Raw genomic sequence first — 23,025 nt, forward strand, 5'->3', positions numbered from 1 at the left:
TTCTATGATTCTATGATTCTATATCTTGATAGGAGATGATTTGAGGATGATGTGATGACAGTTTGTAAGTTCTTCCTTGGGACAAGGAATTTCTGTGATGTAACTAAGATGTAACAAGAGCAAGTAACCTAGAAGATTAAACTAAGTAAATTTAGTCTAGAAATTTGGTGGAAGTTTTTTAAATAGCAAAGATAAGTGCCACTACAATCCTTTGTGTGCTCTTCAAGCAATCTTAGAACTAGATGGCTGTTTTTACCAGCCTCCAAATTTTTTTTTAAATCTGCTATGGAATATAAGGAAGCAATTAATGAGAGAAGTATCATAGTTTGTGCTACAGAGAAAGCCCTGTTCACCTATTACAATAGTTCTTTGACTTTAAAGCAAATTAACTGTATACACAACTTCATTTAAACTGCAACACTTGCTTATTTAGACTTGATAACTGGGGGGGGAGGGGGGGGGAATCACATGAAATTATTCAGCCTTATCTCTGAAGAATTTCACTCAGAATTTATTTTGAGAAATGCCACATTTGGACTTGTTTTAGATATGATTCACAAAAAGGTTTCATGTCAGAGACTGACTTAATTTTTTCTTCTTCTCCCCCCCGCAATAATTATTCATTAAAATGATGCTCTTTACATGCTTTAAGTGTTACAGGCAGTATGTAGGAAGAACCTTGCAAAAAGCAGCTCAGAACGCTGGCAGCTGTGAGGGGTAACAAGGTAGTTCTTACCTGGCTGCGCACCCCCTAGTCTTTGCTGGATAACCTCTAAGCGATGGATGTATTCTGTTAACGATTGTTCAGGATCCTGAATAGGCACAAGTGACTTTTCTGAAGCTGAACTTGTGGATGGATGCAATCTTAAAAGGAAAACAAATTATTTTCTTCTGCTCATGCTATATTCTCAAATAAATTTGAGTTACATTCATATAGGCAGTAATTCAGTGCAAAGCAAACTAGAACAACAGTAAAAACCACCACCACCAAAAAATTACATATAAAACAATGTAGACTGGGCATCTTTGATTACAGGGGAGTGAAAAGAAAGGATGTTTTGATAAAAGCTGGAATATCTATGAATCTCTCTCTGTACCAATATGCAACACGAAGTCCCTCAGGTAAGAAAGCTGCAGCCAGAGGCAAGTCCAAATGGCCAAGTGAGAAAAGACCCACTTCTGCAGAGAAGGACTGAAGAGGAACATGCTGCATCCAGGCGTGTACCTCCTGTTTAGCAGGTAAAATGCTATCTTGAAGGACAAGGATGAAAAAGGGGACCCTTTAGATGGTACACTGTGTTTCTTTTCTGGACATTAACAACAAATTTCAAATATTAGCAGAAATATACATTGGAGGGGACACTCTGTGCAAACACATTCCTATTTGGAGTTAGGATTTATTCCTTCCCCCTGCACCTTTCGATTAGCTGAAGGTAGTTCCTATCCATCCCTTCCTTCTGTATAGCTTTGCCAGGAAACAAAAGCAGCAACAGACATCGTTTAACCTGTCTCGGATCCATGTTAGACTTCAGCTACCACTAACCCAGTCACACTAAGTAATCAGTCAGGACCTACTATTAGTAATATCCTTGTTCCATACAATACAGGGGACTTTTCTTGATAGGTAAGCTGCCAGCTACTGATTCTGCCTGTCAGACCCAGATATGTGCCATGACAGAGGAACAGGGTGGGGTAGAATTAAGTATTTTGGGAAATGCTTGCAGGTCTCTAACTCTCCAAAATATTTTGCTAAATTCTATGCAAAACAGAATGCTATCTGTCCTTTGTGACAAGCACTGTCCTGCCTCCCAAATCAGTCAGCAATGTTAAAAAACCTAAAATAATTTGGAACATCTGCTGTCTTTGCATACCTCTAGATCACCACAGGTATTTCCTTGCTACTCTTTTTTCTTTATGAAGAAAATTCTTGCCTGCTGGTTGAAGTTTCTGATGTAGCAAGGAGGTTAAGAAACAAACAACGTGTTCCAAGCTGATGGGACTGAAAACTGCTACCTTCCACATCAAGCCACATACGAGGAGTGGCTTGGGAGATGAGACGCTACACCCAGTAATGGAATATGCAATGCCCGAGGTTACTTTGGGTCCCAGGAGAGCCTGGGAGTGGGAAGACCAGTAATGACTGAAGGCCACCTTCCTCCAACTCAAGCACAGAGCTGGCAGCTCAGGCATTTTTTTGCAGCACTGTGCAGAATGTCACCTGCCACATCCACCCCAGCAACCAGTAGGTGAGGTTGTATTTCTGTGCAGAACTGGCCATAATTCATGAAAAACTGCAACAGCACATACCCTGCAAGTTCTCCACCTCCCGCTCTGTGTGCATGCACAGAGTCTGAAGGCAGCTAATACTAATGCAACGCTATCATATGGTAGGGGAGCCGCTTCCACAGGATACTTTGAAATTAATCTCCAACTTGGACAGCAAAGGCAACAAGAAGTACCCCTCAAAGAACGCTAACTGGCATAGCCATTATAAATCCTGTAGCCTGTCCAAATTAATCTGGGAAACACCACTAGGAATGCTCTCAGTCCAAGAACGTCAGACGCTTAAAGAAAAAGAGAAATTTTCTTCTTCTGTAGCATCTTGAAAAAAAAAAAACATTTACCAGATCTAAGAAAACAAATTCCTCTTCTTGTTCAAGTACCTCCTCCAATAAGTGGTTACATTTTTATGAAAGACTGTCCATCGGCTTGATTAACATAGGCAGAGATTACAAGACTGACCTGTTGTGTAAGTAGTAAAAGGATCGGGGGGAGTGGCTCACAAATCTTGCAGAGCTGGTTCTGTGGCACAGCCCAGTATCCCTGGTTGGGGGAGAGCCGACTTGAACAGTTGGGGGCTGCTGCTCTTTCAGAATTTCTGTTCTAGCACCAGAGGCTGTGTTAAATATGAAACAGTTAAAAAATATGCACTGGGAACGATTCAAAACAGGCTATCATAAACCTAACCAATAAAACCCACAAGAATTACAGCAGAGTACAATTGTGGTTGGTTTTGAATGCAGCTAAAATACACTTTCTACAGCTAACTGCTTTTTTGGTTTGGTTTTTTGTTTGTTTGTTTTAACCAGATTTAACAGAAGTTTGACATTTTAACGTCGAACAACTGCTTCCTGCAAATGGAGAACTTGCACTGTTTTCTTTCTCCAGACTTGCTTTTTCATCAGCTGTTGCTATATCCACACAGGGGATGTTCCAATAGCTAATATGAGCAGAATATTTTTTCAAGAAATTTTAATTCTTGTTGTTTGCTCTAACTATATGTTACTGTTGACTTACACTCTCTGATTTTAGAGACAGCAGAGAAAGGAAGAGATTTTTTTTGCTTGGTTTGATGAAGCTTTGGGGGGGGGGTGAGGGTGGGTTGTTGTTTTGTTTTCATTAAAAAAGAAAAACCCTTTCAGACAAATCCTTTAAATCACAAAAAGAAATCAAGTACTTTTTAATGAGGCTGCCAAGATGCTATTTTCTAGTGAGGTAGAAAGTACAGCATGCATTTCAGGATTCAAGTTTCATAGGAACCACACCACAGTGTGGTTTTATGTAGGAAGTTGGTATTCTGTTTTGTTTTTTTAAATAAGTATTTCCAGCAACTTAGAAACACTGAAAATTACGTAATACCAGGTAATGAAAAACGCACTATTTCATCTGAATTTTCATAAGATGAATTTACATAAAATGGGACTGTTCCACAATACTGGGTACTGCATTAAGATGTTTGTTCGCATTCTTACAACCTCCATAAGTAACTCAAAGGACCACAGTCCTTACTGAACTGCATGAGACCATCTATCCATGTGCTCTACTTTGTCATCTTTGATAGTACTTAATAAACTCCAGAGAAAATAGTTATGGGACATCTGCCATCAGATTAAGTCTCTTCTGAACCTCTGGAACCACTTAAAACCCTTTTTCACCTCTGGAAACACTAGCAAGTACACCACTTCTAAGACTTATTTTGATGCTGCATGTACCCATTTTAATACTATTACAGCAGTACTTGTCCTTGCCTTATTAATAACTCGTGGCATTAATTTCCATTACAGGTAGCTTCAAACTGTACAAAACATAATTCTCTGATGAGTTTCATGAACACAGGACTCAGTTTCACAGCTTGAGCAGTTGCAATAAAGGGAGAAGAGGAGGAGCTCGTCGTTGCTGTAAATTATAAGTCCTGAAACTTTTCAATTGTAATTTCTTACAATGTCCTCGTAAACTCATAATCATTCTGTTCAGGAAATGGATAAACACATTTGTGTTAACAGATAAACAGATTTTGTTTTTGTTTTTAAATGAAACACATCACTAAAGAGAAATTATGATTAAAACAATGTTCTTGTCCAAAATGCTTACCTGTATTACCTCCTATACTGTGAGAAACGGTTTCACCCTGTGCGCTCTTCCTGCTAACTTTGTTCCACTTTTTCACCAAAAACTTTAACCTTAGTAACAAAATAAATTTGTACAATCATTAAAAATAAGCAAAAATACACTGAATTTTAAGATTAAACTCTTTGTTGGCATGAAATGTATTAAACAGCATAAGTAACAATCCTTGCAGGAATGGAGGAAGAATTCTTCAACTTCAGTCTTTAGAATGAAGGCTTATCCCATTTTACTCTGCAATGATCCTTTAACTGTTGGAAAGGTTTGCTCATTTTGGCACAGCTTCTGCACTCTGTCCCTGATCTCCAGAGAGTTCTGTGGCAGCTCTTCCTGCCTCAGAGGAGTAGTCTGGAGGTCACTGCTCCTACGTCCTTTGATATTGCTATCATTATAGCATCCACGTCAAAGACAACAGCCTAAAGACATTCTGTGCCATCTCCTGAAAGTCTTGAACTTGCTAGTAATCATTTTTACTAGACAAGGAAATTGCTCAGAAGTAACCACCTATTACATTTTCAACTATTTTTTTTCATTAAATGGACTCCAAGGCCATTACAAGATGACCTATTGTCCCAAGTACAGCTAACAAAATCCATTTGATAGTAAGTGACAGAGTATGATAGAATCATACCCAATGAAACACAGGCTACTGGATTCAGGAGAGGAAAACCATCGCTGATGAGATGATCACATTCTGATACAAGACAGACTATCCAGTGAGTCTAAATAGATAAGGGCCAGACCTGAAAGGACATCAGTTTGTCATTGTTGTGCACTGATTCTCAAATATATTGCAGCTGGGTATGTCTCAAGACAGAAGCAGATTTTTATAAATCTTTAGTTTAGTATGTATCCAACTTCGCATTGACTCTGAAATAGCAGTTTGGCCAAAGTTATAGCTAACCAGTCATGTACGAACTAGTTTTGGAGATAGCTTTTGCTTAATATTAATATAGGATAAACCACAGGAACTATCAATTTTTAAAATTTCCAAGAAAACACCATGTACGAGAGACAGCAAGTGCTTTGGCTTTACCTTGATACGGCGATGATTGCCCTGACTGCACATCTGAACTTTGTAAAAGGACGGGAACGTGATCCAGAAAGCTGCAGGTCTGCTGATGAGGGATAGATTCCCATACGTGCTATTAGAGAGAGGGTTGCTTGCTCACAGTCCTGAAATCCACCAAGAAGCAGCAAGAGGTATTTCTTCTGATAAACTAGAGCTTTTCTAAAGCTCTCTGCTCTAAGGTACTTCCTATATAATCTCTGCAACTGGAGAAAGGAAAAAAAAAAAATCCAATCTGTTAAGATTTAGCTACATGAAGCTCAGAGAAGTTGGTCAGCAGCAATATCTCCCACAACTTGGTTGTGCATGGGTATCTAAAACCTATTTTGCTTTACAAAATTGTAGAAAGCTATTTAATAATTATGAAGTATGGAAGCAGTGTACATTTATCTCTAAAATGAAATTTTGAGCAAGTATTTGTATAACAGACTTTCTACTTGGCCAGTTTTGGTGCAAAGTAGCAGTACTACGCTCTGGCAGTTTGGACACCATATATGGAGACTTGTACCAAGTCTACTGAATTTTTGTATGTTTGTGAAGTCTTGACTAGGCTAGAAAATTTTGGCATGGTTACTGGTTGGTGTGCAAAAAACAGCCACAAACAAGCTGTCTTCATATCGAACGTCCATACTGCGGACACAAGGACAGCTGGAACAATTCTGTACATAGCTAAAAAGCACCCAAGTTTGGAGTGTCAGACTCCGTTAAATCTCCTGAATGTTGAAAAGCAAAATTGTCATACCCAAAACTCTAAAACAGTTTCACTCTTTAACAAAGAAAATAACATCTGCTTTAAATAAAAATTAACTAGGAAGCATGTTGGGGTAAGTGCCCATCTAGTTTATTACAATCAAATGTGTCAGAGGAATAAAAAGTATTTAAGATTACGGGGAATAAAATTAAAAATAATCAATGTTTTATATTTTCATGCTTAGACAAGGAATCTGAATCTCCCTCTCATTTAAGAGAAAGGGATTCCAAAGAGCTAGGTTACTTTTGGTGCAAGTTCCTGTCTAACAGCAAGTTACAAAGGAACTTCTCTGATGAGAGGCATATGGGGAAGTGTTCCTAATTTAATATGCAGTTTATAAAACTGTTCATCTATTAAATCACCTTTAAAACAACAGCAATAAGTGAAAATTAAATGCCATAATCTGACAGGTACTTATATCCACAGAAATCTGAGCTGTATACTTCCTGGCTCCTCTGTAACAGCAAGTTTTATCATATTTATATTAAAAAAAAAAAATAGAATTACTAAGTTACCTGTTCTACATGTGACATCAATCCCTTAGGCAATGCCCAAGAACACTACTACCAAGGACTGAAGTCTCCAGAGGTTTTTATGATCGTGAGTTGGTAACAGTTCTCACACAGCAAATCTGTACAACAGGCAAGACAGCGAAAGCAAACCAAGTGCCAAAAGTTTAAATGACATGCTAATGGCTATGGCATCGCTCGGTCATCAAGCTCCAGCAGCCCATTTGCTGGCCATCACGACCATTTTACCTTAGGACTGGAAGTTTCTACCACTGGTTTGTTTTCAATTTCAACGGTTGCTTTAGCCAGTTTGGATTCAGCCTGTTTCAGTGCATTCTGCAAAATGTTTCTCTCTCGCTGCCAAGTGTCTCTTTCCAGTTCTTGAACAGAGTCAGTATCATCCGTAGATCTGATCTAAAAAAGAAACCCAAAGGAAGTGAGCCGTGATGGTTTTTGCACATTACTTCCACAGCCAAACATCTCAAACTGAATAATAACCTAACTTTATGGACAAACTAAAAACAGAAAAATAACGAGCCTGAAAATCAGCAATGGCATTCAGGTGTTAAACAGCAGGATGGGAAACTGAAACACACAAGCAGCCATTCTTAAGAACTATCAAATTAATTGTTAATCAAGCAACCCCTTCTCTACAGGTCTGTCTGATCAGCTTTACAGGAATCCTATTCCCTTTAATAACAGAGAGTCTCCCAAACACTTGGAAACGGACACAAATCATCTGGCTTTTTTCCACATCCACAGGCAGCACAGAAACTGTGAAGAAAGATGTCTGTGTATATGAAGCATCTACAAAAGTAAATTCTGAAAAATCACATTCAATTCTGAGAAATTCAGTTTTGTGGTAAGTCATCTCTTGTAGGAATGAGACCCACAACTCCAGGTCCAATTTGTGGAAGTTCTGCCTTCATAACCCTCTTCGTATCGACTATCAATTTAATGGTCAACAGTTACATCAGTGTGTGAAGCAGCAGACCACGAAGAAACAAAAGATATTTTTTGAGGCAGTTAATGTTTTATCTCTTGAAATAAAATCTGTACATTAGAGGAGCCAGTAAACACAACTCACCCCAACTTCTCCTAGCAACTTATTTTAGTATAACCTTATTAGGAGTTTGAATACCTTCAGGAGTAATTCCTTATGAATACCTTAGTACACTAACACGTGCCATTTACATTTGTCTTCTACGAAGAGCACAACTTGTCAAGTAAAAAAATTTTATACAATAAAGTTTAACAAACCACAGCTATCTAAGTCTTTTTACTGCCTGCAATATATTCCAATGCTATCTGTACCTTTACGGCACATAATCCACCTCTCTCCCTTTTGACTTTGCAGCTTCTTTAAAATTTCAGAAAGTAAAGGCTCTCCACTTCTCAGCATATTTAAAACGAGTTAAAAAAATGCTTCAAGAACCTAACACTACCTTCAGTATTGTTTTGAAATTAGGTATTTATTTCTGTCCAACTTAAACTCTTGTCCTGCACTTATTATCTAATTCACAGATGTTCTATACAATTTCAGGTTTTTACACTGAAGTTAGACAAACTAAAGCACGCATTTCCCTACACACTGGCATGGTGGTTGTGCCGTATCACACACGGAGATAGGACAGAAGAGCATTTTGAGAACAAGGGCAGAGATAAGGACTTCAGGTACAAAACACACTTCAGACAAGTATTATTAAAAATAGTTCAAACATGGGAAACAAAACCCATTTATATCGTACTGAAGTGGAGGGAAGCTGTTTTATATTGGCCTCCTCAGCGAGCATCCAAGTAAGGACTACGGTCCCACCATCCCAGGGATTTTACAGATCTACAAAAGCTCAATTTGAAGGCAGTAACAGATACTTGTAATACATGAGGAGTTCTACATGATACATCTACGTACTTGATTTCTACTGCACCAGCTGGTATTTGATTGACCAATTGACTCCATATTCATTTTGGCATTCTGCCAGTTTCCCTGTCTAATAGTCCCCAATTTATCCACAACTCAAGGAGGTAACAGCAGTAAAGTCCTTTGGTCTCCAGCGCATGTGGTTCAGTACCTTAAAAGATGGAGAAATTCAGGGAGGAGACTGAAACAAAAGGTGATTCTGGAAAAAAATCAAAGCCTGAAAAGAGCGCAGAGAGGAGGGCCCCTTTGTGCCCACAGAAGAAAGGATATCAAGGTAGAGTTTTTGCTCTCTAAGCTACAGAAAGGCATATGTCTTTAGAATGCTCCACTAAACTCTTCTTTTGTTAAACAAAATTTAAGTCAAAAAACTTGAGTCCCTTTATTTTAGTGTGGTCATAGTCCCTGGAGGAGACAATTGCAAAGTCTGGTCCAGCAAGAGAAGGGACTGCTATTCTGCATGGCATTCACTGGCGTAACGTTAAGAGGCCTGCTCATTAATGGTGATGAGCGCCTGGAAAACCTAGAAGTTGTGAAGAGCATTTGCAACAGAGTTTCTAATGCAGAAGACCTAATGGTATCAGAGTCAAAACAAACAACCCAAACTATTTTTTTCTTTTCCAGTACATTAATAACTTGGAGGGAGCTGAGCCAGAAAAACAGCTCAGCTCTGGAGGGAGTTCTGCTAAGTCAGATTTAAATAGAGCCATAAAGTTGTCTGGTTCCCCCCACAGGCTCTCCGAGCATTTTGTCCACAGCAGAGGGCTCTAAGCCTTTGTGAGAGGAAGGCTTAACCAAAACAACTCCAAGAACACCTACTTGGGAAGAGGTTATATCCCCCTCCTGACGGCTGGAGACAATCCATTTGGCAACCACCTAAGTGGCTGCACAGGTGACAGAAAGAAAATATTTATTGTATTTTGTAAGCAGTTAGACACAGGGAGAGCTTGCACCATGCCTAGCCAGCTTGCCATACATCAGAGTTGTATTACAGAGCACATGAGAACAACAGAAGTTACAAAAGCCTCTTCATGTACAGGACAGACAGAACTCTTTCTCAAAGGTGTGTTTTCCGGGGATCTGCAATCAAGCAGGTGAGGGTGTAGAGAGAGGCTGAATCGAACAGAGCCAAAACTGTTAGTTAGCCCTAAATCCCAAAATTTTGGCTGAAAGGGCTGCAATGTGGTTGAAGATCTCTTTCTTTATTACAAGAGAAAGATATAAATGATAGGGTAAAGTTATCTGGTGAATAAGATGGAATCTAAAAGGTACGTATTTTGTGTCAATAGACCTCAGCTCAGTCTTTGATAATCCCTAGGCTTGTATAAAAATACCGCTCCTGAGATGACAAACCACTATTGTGCTTTTTGAAAATTACTTGACAATTTGTTGAAAAACAACTGTCTCTTGATGTATACAGAAGCAGCAGCAACACATCCCAGAGTTTGATATCCTTGGACATATTACACATCTAGGAAAAAAAAAGCCATCAGAAGCAGACTCTGCAATACAACAAAAAAGCAAGTGTCACATACTAATATATGTTAATATAATGACAGTGCAAGTACAAGTACAAGAGTACATCTTTTTTCCATCCCCAAGGCAAAACACAATCTTCCTCAGAATGTTTTACCAAAAAAGGAAGGGGAGGGGAGGAAATAAATAAATCAAATCAATCAACTTAGACATGTACTGCAACCCAAAGAATACAGAACAGCTTACTGATAACCAACAAATATATGCTGTTTTCCTTACCTGAGATGCAGGAGGAGACAATAAATCTGACTTTAGTTCCTTTAATGTCTGCAGTAAAGAGGCTACAGCTTCATCATGTGATACAGACCAATCGTTAACTGTTCTGTTAAACAGAAATACTTTTTCAGTATCAGGTTGATTTGTAGTAATGTTAACATACATTTGATTCCTTCTCCCCACTGGATGATCTTTAAGTTTTGAGGCTGCACTTATGCACTATTAATTACACAAAATACTATGAATACACACAGAAATTAGCAAGTTTTGTTAATTTTTAAGAGTAGAATTTCTAAATAGTGCCACATAAGGACTTATTCAGAAGTCTGTATTTTATACCAGTCTGAAATTCTATCATGCAAATTCAGGCTGCAGCAAAACATTACTAGTATTTCACTCTGCTGCCAAAGAAGTAAGGAATTACTGCAACTTGGCCACTCATTCCTGATGCCTAGCTTTTCCCTGCCATGCTCAATGGACTTTCCCATTCTAAACCTGCAGACGTGTTGATTAACCCGTTTTTTTGATTGCTCTCTAATCATACTGCTGCTTTCCAGTAGGGTTTTTTTTGGAGTTGTTCTTTTTAAGCAGGATCACTTCACAGATCTAGTTCAAATGCAGGCATACAAGCTTCTAATGGGAATGGCTGCAGTGGGATCACAATAACCAGAGACTGCTGCCACCATGAAACCATGGTTTCACACAAGGTTAAGTCTTGTAAGCAGATATACCGCTCATTCCCTTCAGCATAGGGCTCTCAGCCATGACCCACTCAAGTTCAGAAGCAGGATGTAAAGAAAAATACTGTTTTATGAACAACTACTCACTTATCTACAGTTTTATATATGAACTCATTCAGGTGCATAGTTACAAAAAGCAACTGCTGTCTTATTTTCTCTAGCTGTTGTTGCTGCTGTTGCAAATGCGATTTTTCAGTTTCTTTTGTCATGGCCTGTTTGGCATTTCGATCTTTGTTTAAGGTACACAACAGTTCTTGCTGATGGTTTGGAGATGGGAGATTTCTTTCTCCTTTTTCTAATATTGCCAGTATTTCCTGCAGCTCTTTAATTCTCCGTTCATCCCTCTGGTGTTGCCGTTCCAAGTTTTGCTATTTGAAAAGAATAATAGTAGTTAATTGCGTCTTATACATATACACACACACATATATATATATACACATACACACATAAGTGTTTTTTTGTACACACACACACAGACTGCAAATAAAAGCATCACATCTAACTAGCATATCCATCTCAGTGTTCCTTAACTCACAGACCACTTTTAGGGGGAAGGCTTACAATACTGCCTTCCAGGGCCACCAGGAAGCCATTTAATGACTCTGAAGTGGGCATTTTCTCCATCTATTTCCAGATGTGGTGATGGACAAGTCTCCAAAGAGCCTGCAAAGCCTCCCTCCTCCTCTAATTAAAGTGAAGGAGCTGAGAAGCAAGAAGGGTGAAATTGGTACCGTTGCACACCACAATTAGGAGCCTTGCTTAAAATAAGGGCAATGACATGAAACCTAGTTTGGTTCTGTTCTGTGTTTAAGCCATGTTCTTCTCCATCTGTTAACAACTGGCAATTCCCAGCATAGGCAAAGATTTAAAGATCAACTTCTGTCAACAATAAACCCAGACACAAACCCCTGAAAACAGCTGCGCTTGAGAAATGCAGGAAAAGAGCTCATCTAATGCATTTTTCAGAATGCTTTGTTTAAGGGAAGGAAACATTTCTATTAAAGAAAACCATCTACAGGGTTAAATCCTAGTTTGTGGCTACTTCAATGCAAGGCAAGACTTGCAGAGGCATTCTCACCAGTCTCTCTTGATCTCTCTGCCAGTCCGTCTGTTTCTCTAGCTCTGTTTGTTGCTGCTGTCTTCGCTCTCTGTCTCTCTCCTCTTTCTTGTTTTTATCTTGCTCTTTCATCATCTTGAAGAGTGACTGCAGTTGCTCCCAGTCGGCCTTCAGCTTTGCCTCTCTTTCCTTCTGGGCATCTAAGGAACGGATTACCTCTTCCTTTTGACCCTGAAGAGATTCCAGCATAGCTCGCAAGTTGTCACTGACCTCTCTCTCCTTCTGGGTTTCTTCGCAGCACATCTGTACTTCGGCCTCTAGCTGCCTTTTGGAGCGAACGGCCTTCTGGTGCATTTTCTCAATAATAGCAGCTAGCTCCATAGTTCGGGACCTCTCTTCTTCCAGCTGGGCTTGGAGCTCTCGAACAAAGGCTTGTTCCAACAGCAACTCCCTATGCTGACAAGAAGCACCTTCTTTCACTCTCATACTCAACTGTTCTGTCAAAACACGTTCGTGATTCAAGGAATTCAGGAGCTCCAATGAACGATTTTTCTCAGCATCCAAATTTCTCTGTAGCTCCAACAGTTTGGTCTGTTCCTGGGACAGCAACGCTTCACAGCGGGAGTGCTCGATCTGAAGTTCCTTGCGGAGATTATTATTTACCGTTTGCTCGTGCTCTAAGGATACGGCCAGCTGGCTATTCTGCACCGACTGCAACTCCAAGGCAGCCTGCAGCTCCTGTTCAAAAGGGGGAAGCACATATCAGTAGTCCAGCACAAGCATCCATTTGTGGGGAGGCTGGCATTCGGCAATTTTCAACCTCCTGTTTTACCCAGGAAGAAATTCAAGACTGAATTAGAGTAGTTCAGGTATTAAAAAGTTTAATTTAAAATTACAAGTTTAATTTTCTAATTACAAGTGCCAGAAGCATGCTTGTTAGCAACATGACACCAAGTAACAAAACCAAAGATTGTAATGTTAAAATATCTTCCGGTACATTATTTTTCCTTCAATTAGCAAGACCCTCATTAGGAAATCACTATTCTTTATATCACTCAATTCCCTTAATAAGTGACATCTGAAGCAGAAATAACCCATGTTGATTTAAAAAGAACCAAAAATCTAAGCAGTAAGAGTAGATGTAAAACCTCTGGATTTCACAGCCCATCTGTTTAAAACACACCGTACTGAAAAAAATAATCCATCCCTAGGTCCATTTTGGGAGCCAGCCTTTCTTCAGAAGGAAAGGGAGCAACTGAAGGGGCAGTCCCAGGGCCCTTGCAGACAGAGCTAGCATTGCAGTCGTCCCAGCAGGGGGGTCTGCCCTACCCCTCCCAGCCAGCATCACCTCTCCTCTGATCTTGTAGAAAGCCAGGTCAGATATTAAGTGGCATCAGCTTTCCATAGTATGCTTCAAGGGAGGATTTGGGAATGCAAGACTGCAGCAATGTGAACTGTGAATGGTTTAATCTGGTGCACAACTACACTGGGGGCAATGCACTTTTCTTTTTGACTTGGCTAAGGTGGTCCCTGCCTTCCCTGCATGAGTAATTTTTTTACAAGATGGAGGATGTTAGCACCATGTTCTACCATGCAAGTAGTAACAAAAATCCCAACAAACAAAAATCATCCACAAACCTAAACATCTACCAGAAAGATGATGTGAGAGGCCAGACTAGAAGGAAATAGAGTCAGAATTGTGTTTCCTTACTTAGGGCATTTAACTAGGATTGTTTTGGAGTTATCTAATAGAGTTTGGTTTTGGTTTTTAAGTTTAAAAAAAGGTTTATGTTAAATCTTCTTCCTTTTCCAGTCACTGTAGGCCTTTTACAAGAACTGAGTCATTGCTATCACAGTATCAGAGAGAATGCTGTTCATTTGTTTTCCGTTCAATTTAGAAGAAAGGGAACAAAAAAAAGACTTTGGTTAACCTCCAAAAAATACATGTTATATTGGAAAGGCTCCAATTACTCTCTGCCAAGCATATGTATCATTGGGTGGTTTTCTTTATAATCTCAGTTGATCATACACATCACATCCTCACAGCATGTTTGCTCTGGAATAAAAAGCGCAGTTACACAATTGTAGAACCTGGCTCTCCCTATGCAGCAAGGGGCAGTACAAAAAAGGTCCCAAGAATGTGCATGTGCAATTAAGGAGGGTAACTGAAACTTTAATTCTGTGAAAACAAAATAAACTCTATGCACATTCAGAAGTTTTGTTTTGGTTGTGTTGTTTTTTTTTTTTTTTTTTTTTTTAAAACAGTTATTAAACAAAAAGCATTGGATGTGAAAAAGACTGCAAAAATAACTTTTTAACTTTATGCACCAAGGGAGGTGAACTGAAATGTAGGGCATTACCTCCAAGGCCTTTGTCTTTTTATCTTCTGCTTTCTTATGCTGAAGCTGTTGTTCCTCAAACAAACCTCGTAGCTCTGTTTCTTTCAGATGTTCAGTCTGCAAGTCTTCAAGTGCAGCTGTCAAATCCTGTTCTCTTTTTTCCAATTCAAAACTGCAAAGTTCAAAACGACACTTCTATCTATGTTCAGAAGAGAACATCCTTCACCAGCAACGCAACCAAGACGTTTTGGGTTACTTTTTGTGAGTTGGTTTATTGCCTTGTTTCTTTAAGATGGTCTCTGCTCTTTCTAAAGAGGGTCAGTTTTCAATACACAGCTATTTAGCATCTGAAAACATTTTCCTCCCTGCAAGCAAAGCTAGAATTGCCCAGTAACAATTAAGAGATAGGGAGAAGTTATCTATCCTGGCAGAGCAAAACTGTTGTCCTGTGAGAGGAAAGAAACACATTAGCATACACTAGAAATAAAGGGACGAGGGAGTGGAGAAAAAGAACATACACAAGATGACAGGCAAACAGAAGTACCAACCAAAAGACTAAGACAAAAGCTGCAGGAGTGGGGTACATCAGGGATGCAGGGATCTAGTCTGTTCACTTTTAATACACCCATACAACATGCACTTGTTTCCACAACCTTCTCAGTCAAGGCTACAGAAAAGGTAAATATGCAAATCTGAATTGAATAATAAATAAATTTAGGCAGTCAGTAAAGAAAAATGAACATATCCATGAATAGCGAGAGAGGTTAGTTTTCCTCCTTGTGTTTCCAAGTGCTAAGCTATTTGCGGATCCAATGAGTATAAAGCTCTTTCAGACCTGTTAATAAATAAAATAAAATAAATGAATAAATCTACTTCTCACCTTAACTGGTTTATTTCCCTCTGAAGCTCTTCTAGGGATTTCTGCAGCCTTTCATTCTCTTGCTTATTTTCGTAAAGCTCTGATTGCAGGGCTGCTTTTTCTTGATTCAAGTGATCACATGTTTCAGAGGCTCTCTTCTGCTCCTCAGACAGGGTGCTGTGCAAGTCACTTACGATAGATTTTTCCTATTCTAATAATTCAACTAGGATAAGAAAATGTTAACAGTTATTGCACAGAACTTGACAATGTTATCAGTTACACTGGTTCAAACTGGGGGGGGTGGGGAAATCAGCTGTATTAAAGTGCTCTTATCTGAAGTATTCATTTCTTTTCAAACATGAGATGACTCAGCAGAGACATGCTGCTAGCGGACGAGGCAAAGTGAGAAGAACATGAAAGCTGGGTGAGACTATGAGAGCTACTGTGATATACTGTCAGTAACCTGTTACTAGTGGATTCTAAACCTCATTAAGCAAACCCATCCATTTAGAAGCACACATATTTATAAAGAATTTCCTGAAAACCAACAAGGGTATTTTACTATCCTTTATGGGTTTTCTACGTGTATACACTATTTACCAAAACCTCACCCTTCAGGTCTATTGCTTTGGGTTATTTTAAAGCTTCTCTTTGCTTTTCACAGATTTTTCTTAACTACTAATACTAGAAAGAAGAATTCCTTCCTCTGCTAAAATCGTAGGAAACCTGAGTGCATTACTAAAACTGAAGAATTGTACAGCATCTGCATTTTTGCAAAACAATCTTTTTTGCCTTTTATCTTCCTGGTAAAAAAGAAAAGAACTGACTCCCCCCTACTGCTGGGGGCAGGGGGGGGGAAGGGGAGGGGAGTAAGCGAGCGGCTGTGTGGTGTTTGGCTGCTTAACCCTGTGTGGTGTTTAAGCCTGCCGGGTTAAACCACAACAAAAAACCAGATAACAAGAACTTGGCCATTACTACCTTTCCTCCGAAGGTGGTGTTCTTGTTTGTTCCCGTGATCTTCTGCATTTGTAAGGGTTTCCTGTAACTGCTGTAGCTTCTCCTGGTTCTGAAGATGTGTCATGCGTAGCTGAGCTCGGAGGTCCTGTATTTCAGAGAGCAAGCTATTCCGGTCTGAAGAGAAAAGGTGCTCTACAACCATCTGCCTCTGTTCCTCCTGAAAACAAACCAAGTCCGATTAAATCTACAAGGCCATTCCCGTGTTTTCTACAAAGATAAACCCTAAAGAAACCCTTGCAGTACAAGTTTTATATGGAAGCAACTTCAGATGACTAAGTTCGTGCTTCATATTAATGCAAAATGTTAACGTTAAGTAACAAAGAAAAACCCCACTTCACTAGCTTCCAAATACAATAATAGTTATTAATAATACTTACTACAAACCATCTGGTCTGAACCTAAAAACTAGATATTATCAGCAAAAAAATGCCAAACAGATACAGAGTTTATAGCTCAATATATACCCTTTGCAAGAGAAGTCCGTGAAGCTCTAGGTGGAATTCTTCCCCTCATCCCTTTTTATCAAATATTTCCTTCTCACTATTACAATCTTTCTGGATGCCAGCTAAAATACTCAATAGGCTTTGTAACACAATATACAAAGTTTGAGAAAAATGGTACAAAAACGTAGACTATAAAAGCCTACTGATCCCACATGATCTGGATTAATGCACAAGATAAGATTTAACAATGGAAGTAATAAAAATGTAAAAACCATAGAAAAATACAGGGGAATAGAAGAAGTGATTTATGAGCATAACACTTTAAGAGGTTTTCTTACTTGTTGTTTCATTATATACTCCACTTTTTCCACTAATGAACCTTCATCACCAGACCCAGGATTGGGGAAGTGAGACTTCAAGTCAATTTGCAACACATTTCTCTCCTTCTCAAACACACTCTGTACTGCTTGCAGCAGTTCTCCTCTCCAGTCAGCAGCAATACCTGAAAATTCCTGTTACAAAAATTTTTTTTTTAAAATGGCATCTCTCTCAATCTCTAACACACTGTCTTTCATACCATTACTGTGTAAGAGTATACCTATTTGTTAATTTAAACAGACTGAAGGTGTTTAGAGGCCTGTTCAAATCTCAGAAAGAGTCCCTTGCTCCTCATATATATATATATACACACACATACACACACACGCCTCCCAACTACATAATAATACACACATAAATATATATATAAAAAAAACTGGTTACCTTGCTTTAAAGGATATTTTTATTGTCATACCTTGTCTCCTCTATCTGCCACCTTGCTAAGGTAATCTTTCAGCGACTGTATAGCATCCAGCAAGGCTAAGCCCTCCTTCTGCCATCCCTCCATTGCCACTCTGGTCTGATGAACATTTTTCAGCTCCCTAAAACCAAAGGGACGTTCTGACAAAGCCAATATTTTGCGGCTCTCCTCATATATCATCTTCAGCACAGTCTGAGAAGGAAAAAAAAGATAATGCATAATATTAGGAAACAGGCATCAGCATCCTGACAGCGTAAGAGTAGAGGGATAGCACTAGACAACAAAAATAAGAAGGCTGGCTGAGGCTGTGATACAGATAAAGGCATGCAGGTCTGCCCTGCTACTTCGTATGCTTAATAAACTAAGAATACACATATACACACACACACACTTATAGAGTGAGCCAACAGTTACCAGAGAATTTTTATCTCCTAACAATTGAGGTCAGGTACTCACAATGTTTAAGCCTCGGCCAGCGCATCTTATTGCTGTGTACATCAACACGCTAATATGCAATTAAGCCAAAGGACTGTACTTTACCTTTGTTGTTTCTGAACTATTTAGCTAACTTTCCTGGGAATAAATTAAATTCTATCAAGTCTGAAGCCATGTTACTAAACTCCAGAGATGCCAGAAAACTGAATTATGTATTTAGACAACCTTGGCTTAATTTAGCAGATTATGTACAAATAACATCTCCCAAAATAATCAGTCGTAATTTACACAGTGGAAATTGTTTCCTCTGACATTGTCAGGCAAAATAATCTCTTTTAAATAAATTCCCTGTTTACAAACTATTACATCATGCACAGATGTTTCCTGGTCTCTTCTCAAGGAAGGTCACTGGAGGTTTAAGTCCTTTTCTACACACATCTCATCAGAAATATCCCAGCCTCAACATGGAGCTGTTCCTCAGTGCTACTCACTTTAATAACAACAATATGAAGTACTTTTCTTTAACTCTTGATATTCTTTCTTTGCACTTTTTTGAATGACTTAACTTTTGAACCAACTTGAGTTGCTCTTCTGTCACTGGAATCAAAATAGTGATTATTTCAAGAGCCAATGCTAAATGATGAAAACCTTTAGTAAACATTAACAACAGCAGCTCACTAAAGTGTTCAAACTAAATATCCAGTACTGGAATATGCACTCAGATCTTACAGCCAGTAAAGTCTAGATTGATGATCCACAAAAGAAACTAAATTAAAAAATTCTGTTTCTTAAGATAAAATAAAACTCACCTCTTCCATGAAGTCTATGAAACTATGCTCTTTGAGAATTATTGATTTTTTAGATACAGAATCATAGAATGGTTTGGGTTGGAAGGGACCTTTAAAGATCACCTAGTCCAACCCCCCTGCCACGGGCATGGGGACATCTTTCATTAGATCAGATGGCCCAAAGCCTCATCCAACCTAATTTTGAACACTTCCAGGGATGGGGCATCCACAGCTTCTCTAGGCAACCTATTCCAGTGTCTCACCGCCCTCATCGTAAAGAATTTCTTACTTATGTCCAATCTAAATCTACGCTCTTTCAGTTTAAAACTGTTGCTCCTTCTGTCACTCCCAGACCTGGTAAAAAGCCCCTCGCCATCTTTCTTACAAGCCTCTTTTATATATTGAAAGGCTGCAATAAGGTCTCCTCGGAGCCTTCTCTTCCCCAGGCTGAGTACCCCCAGCTCTCTCAGCCTCTCTCCATAGGAGCAGTGTTCCAGCGCTCTGACCATTTTTGTGGCCCTCCTCTGGACCCGCTCTAACAGGTCCATGTCCTTCCTGTGCTGAGGACTCCAGAGCTGGACGCAGTACTCCAGGTGGGGTCTCACGAGAGCAGAGTAGAAGGGGAGAGTCACCTCCCTCAACCTGCTGGCCATGCTTCTTTTGATACGGTTGGCCTTCTGGCCTGCGAGTGCACATTGCCAGCTCATGTCCAGCTTTTCATTCACCAATACCCCCAAGTCCTTCTCGGCAGGGCTGCTCTCAATCCCTTCATCCCCCAGCCTGTACTGATATTGGAGGTTGCCCCAACCCAGGTGCAGGACCTTGCACTTGGCCTTGCTGAACCTCACGAGGTTCACATGGGCCCATGTCTTCAGCTTGTCCAGGTCCCTCTGGATGGCATCCCGTGCCTCAGGCATGTCAACCACACCACTCAGCTTGCTGTCACCCACAAACTTGCTGAGGGTGCACTCGATCCCACTGTTTATGTCATTGATGAAGATATTAAATAGTATTGGTCCTAGTACAGACCCTTGAGGAACACCACTCGTTACTAATTGCCTCTTGGACATTGAGCTGTTGACTGTAACTCTCTAGATGCAGCCATCCAGCCAATTCCTTATCTATTTAACAGTCCATCCATCAAATCCATATCTCTCCAATTTAGAGGCAAGAATGTTGTGGGGGACAATATCAAAGGCCTTAGAGAAGCCCAGATAGATGACATCTCTTGCTCTTGCCTTGTCCACCAATACAGTCACTCCATTGTAGAAGGCCACCAGATTAATCAGGAACGATTTTCCCTTCATGAAGCCATGTTGGCTGTATCTAATCACCTTCCTGTGTTCTATATGCTTCAATATAAGTTCCAGGAGGATCTGTTTCATGATCTTACTGGGCACTGAGGTGAGGCTGAAACGTCAGTAGTTCCCAGGGTCCTCTTTATTACTCTTTTTAAAAATGGATGTGATGTTTCCCTTTTCTCCAGTCACTGGGGACTTCATCTGACTGACATAACTTTTAAAAAATGATGTAGAGTGGCTTAGCAACTACATCTGCCAATTCCCTCAGGACCCTGGGATTCATCTCTTCGGGTGCCATGGACTTGTGTATGTCCAGGTTCCTTGGGTGGTCTTGAACCTGATCTTCTCTTACGATGGGAGGGACTTCATTTCCCCAGTTCCGGCCTTGAGGTTCAGGGACTTAAGATGTGAGAAGAGAGATTGCCAGCGAAAACTTGGCAAAAAAAGGTTGTTGAGTACCTCAGCCTTTTCAGTTGTCACTAGTTCTCCTGTCCTATTTATCACATGTGCATGTGTGCATGTACACACACATTTTCTTTTATCTTCCTTTTCTGTCCAACGTACTTGCAGAAGCCCTTCTTATTACTCTTCCTCCAACTGTGAATTCCTTGCTGAATTCCCCTCCAACTGTGCCTTAGCTTTCCTGATCCCATCCTTACACATCCAGGCAGCATCCCTAGATTCTTCCCAGGTTACATATCCCTGGTTCCACTGCCTGTGCATTTCCTTCTTACACTTTAGTTTGGCCAGGGGGTCCTTACTCAGCCATGCTTGTCTCCTGCCTTCCTTGCCTGATTTCTTACACATGGGAATCAAAAGCTCTGGTGCTGTAAGAAAGATGTCCTTAAATAGCTGCCAGCTCTGTTCTGCTCCTTTATCCCTGAGGACAGTTTCCCAGGGAGTCCCATCCACAAATTCCTTAAACAACTGAAAGCTTGCTCTCCCAAAATTCAGCGTCCTGACCCTACTCTGTTTTTCAAAGACAGCTCTGAACTATCAAGAGAAACCCTGCTGCCTCTCTTCCTTGCCTGTCTCTTCTGAACAGTTTATAGCCATCGATTGCATCATTCCAGTCACGCGATTTGTCCCACCAAGTTTCAGTGATAGCAATTCGATCATAGCTTTCTAGCTGCATGTGACTTCCAACTCCTTCTGTTTGTAACCCATGCTATGTGCATTGAAATAGAGGTACTTCACTTGGGCTGTCGACTGTGTCACGTTTTTGGAGGAACAAGTCCCAGTTTCTTTGAGGCATTTCATAGGTGTTTCCCTGTTGTTTTCTAACACATCAGCAGCCCCTGGCTCTTCTCTGTTGCTCAAAACTCCATCCCCTTCTCCTGCTAAGTCTAATTTAAAGCTCTCCTTACAGGTTTGTCCAGCTTATTGGTGAAGACACTTTTGTCCTACTTGGTCAGGTGAATCCCATCAGCTCCCAACAGACACAACTTCTCAAAGGTACATCCATGTTCATAGAAACCAAAACCTTGAGTATAGCACCAGCTACAGAGCGAGGCATTCACCTGTTTGTGTCCTCCGTCCTGGACCACTTCCTCTGACTGGGAGGATAAAGGAGAATACCACCTGTGCTCCCAATCCTTTTACCATTGATCCGAGGGACATAGAGTCTCTTTTGATGGTTCCAAGTTGCCTTGTTATAATATTGTTAGATCCTACATGGAACAGTAGGAGCGGATGATAATCCTTAGGGTTCACTAGGCTTGGCAGCCTTTCACTGATGTCACGATGCCTCCTGGTAGGCATCAAACTTCTCTAGAGAAATTGTCTGGATGGTAAGTGGGTGCTTCAGTGCCTCTCAGTAAGGAATCTCCAATTACTTTTACGTGCTTTTCTGGTGGCACTGGTTCTAATGTGAGTGGGTGGTTGCTTCAACTCTGCATGGTTGGCTTTTCCTGGATCATGTCAGTTACTCAATGTGCTCTTCATTCTCCAACCCCAGTGCATCATGTCTGTTATGAAAGGGCACTTCAGAGGATGGGGCAAGGTTCTTACTTCTGCCTTGACCGGAGATGAAGGTCCAGTCTCCCTCATCTTGTGAGTTACTTGTGTCAGTCAGCTTGAGTTTGAATTCAGGCTTACCCTCCCCTTGCACGGCCTTCCTTCATTGCACAGATCTTCCTTCATATTGCTGAGCAAGCTGAAAGAATCTGCTAAACATTTTAGGAGGCAGCATTCACTTTCTAGGAAGTATATTTCTTGCAGTTTCTTATTACTCAAGTTTCTTCAAGTATTCGAACTCCCTGTACCCTACTGCACTTATGTACTTCTCACCAGCCTCATAGCTGAGATGATTTGGAGCACAGAATTTCTCCCTTTCACCATCTGGAATTCCTGGAATGCCTGAGAGCTTGTCCTGGTTTCAGCTGGGATAGAGTTAATTTTCTTCCTAGTAGTTGGTATAGTGCTGTGTTTGGGATTTAGTATGAGAATAATGTCAATAACACACTGATGGTTTAGTTGTTGCTAAGTAGTGCTTACCTAGTCAAGGACTTTTCGGCTTCCCATGCTCTGCCAGGTGCACAAGAAGCTGGGAGGGAGCATAGCCAGGACAGCTAGCCCAATTGGCCAATGGGGTATTCCATACCGTATGAAGTCATGCTCAGTATATAAAGCTGGCAGAAGAAGAAGGAAGGGGGACCTTCGGAGTGATGGAGTTTGTCTTCTCGAGTAACCATTACGCGTGATGCAGCCCTGCTTTCCTGGAGATGGCTGAACACCTGCTTGCCGATGGGAAGTAGCAAACGAATTCCTTGCTTTGCTTCGCTCGCGTGCGTGGCTTTTGCTTTACCTATTAAACTGTTTTTATCTCAACCCACAAGTTTTCTC

General features: G+C 40.3%; 1 protein-coding gene across 1 annotated transcript in view; it reads right to left on the reverse strand.

Annotated features, from left to right (window-relative positions):
- Positions 1–616: 616 nt before the first annotated feature.
- PCNT (pericentrin) overlaps positions 617–23,025 on the reverse strand; it is a gene marked incomplete at its 5' end in the record, with an annotated part of 50,777 nt that continues 28,368 nt past the window's right edge. The window contains 13 exon segments of the mRNA XM_009585806.1: positions 617–715; positions 717–864; positions 2,743–2,896; positions 4,372–4,460; positions 5,441–5,679; positions 6,983–7,147; positions 10,407–10,509; positions 11,231–11,511; positions 12,417–12,938; positions 14,561–14,711; positions 15,420–15,621; positions 16,377–16,572; positions 17,652–17,849. Of these exon segments, the coding sequence (XP_009584101.1) occupies positions 617–715; positions 717–864; positions 2,743–2,896; positions 4,372–4,460; positions 5,441–5,679; positions 6,983–7,147; positions 10,407–10,509; positions 11,231–11,511; positions 12,417–12,938; positions 14,561–14,711; positions 15,420–15,621; positions 16,377–16,572; positions 17,652–17,849 (2,547 nt within the window).

This window comes from Fulmarus glacialis, unplaced genomic scaffold, assembly GCF_000690835.1.
Source record: "Fulmarus glacialis isolate BGI_N327 unplaced genomic scaffold, ASM69083v1 scaffold1999, whole genome shotgun sequence".
Classification (NCBI taxonomy): Eukaryota; Metazoa; Chordata; class Aves; order Procellariiformes; family Procellariidae; genus Fulmarus; species Fulmarus glacialis.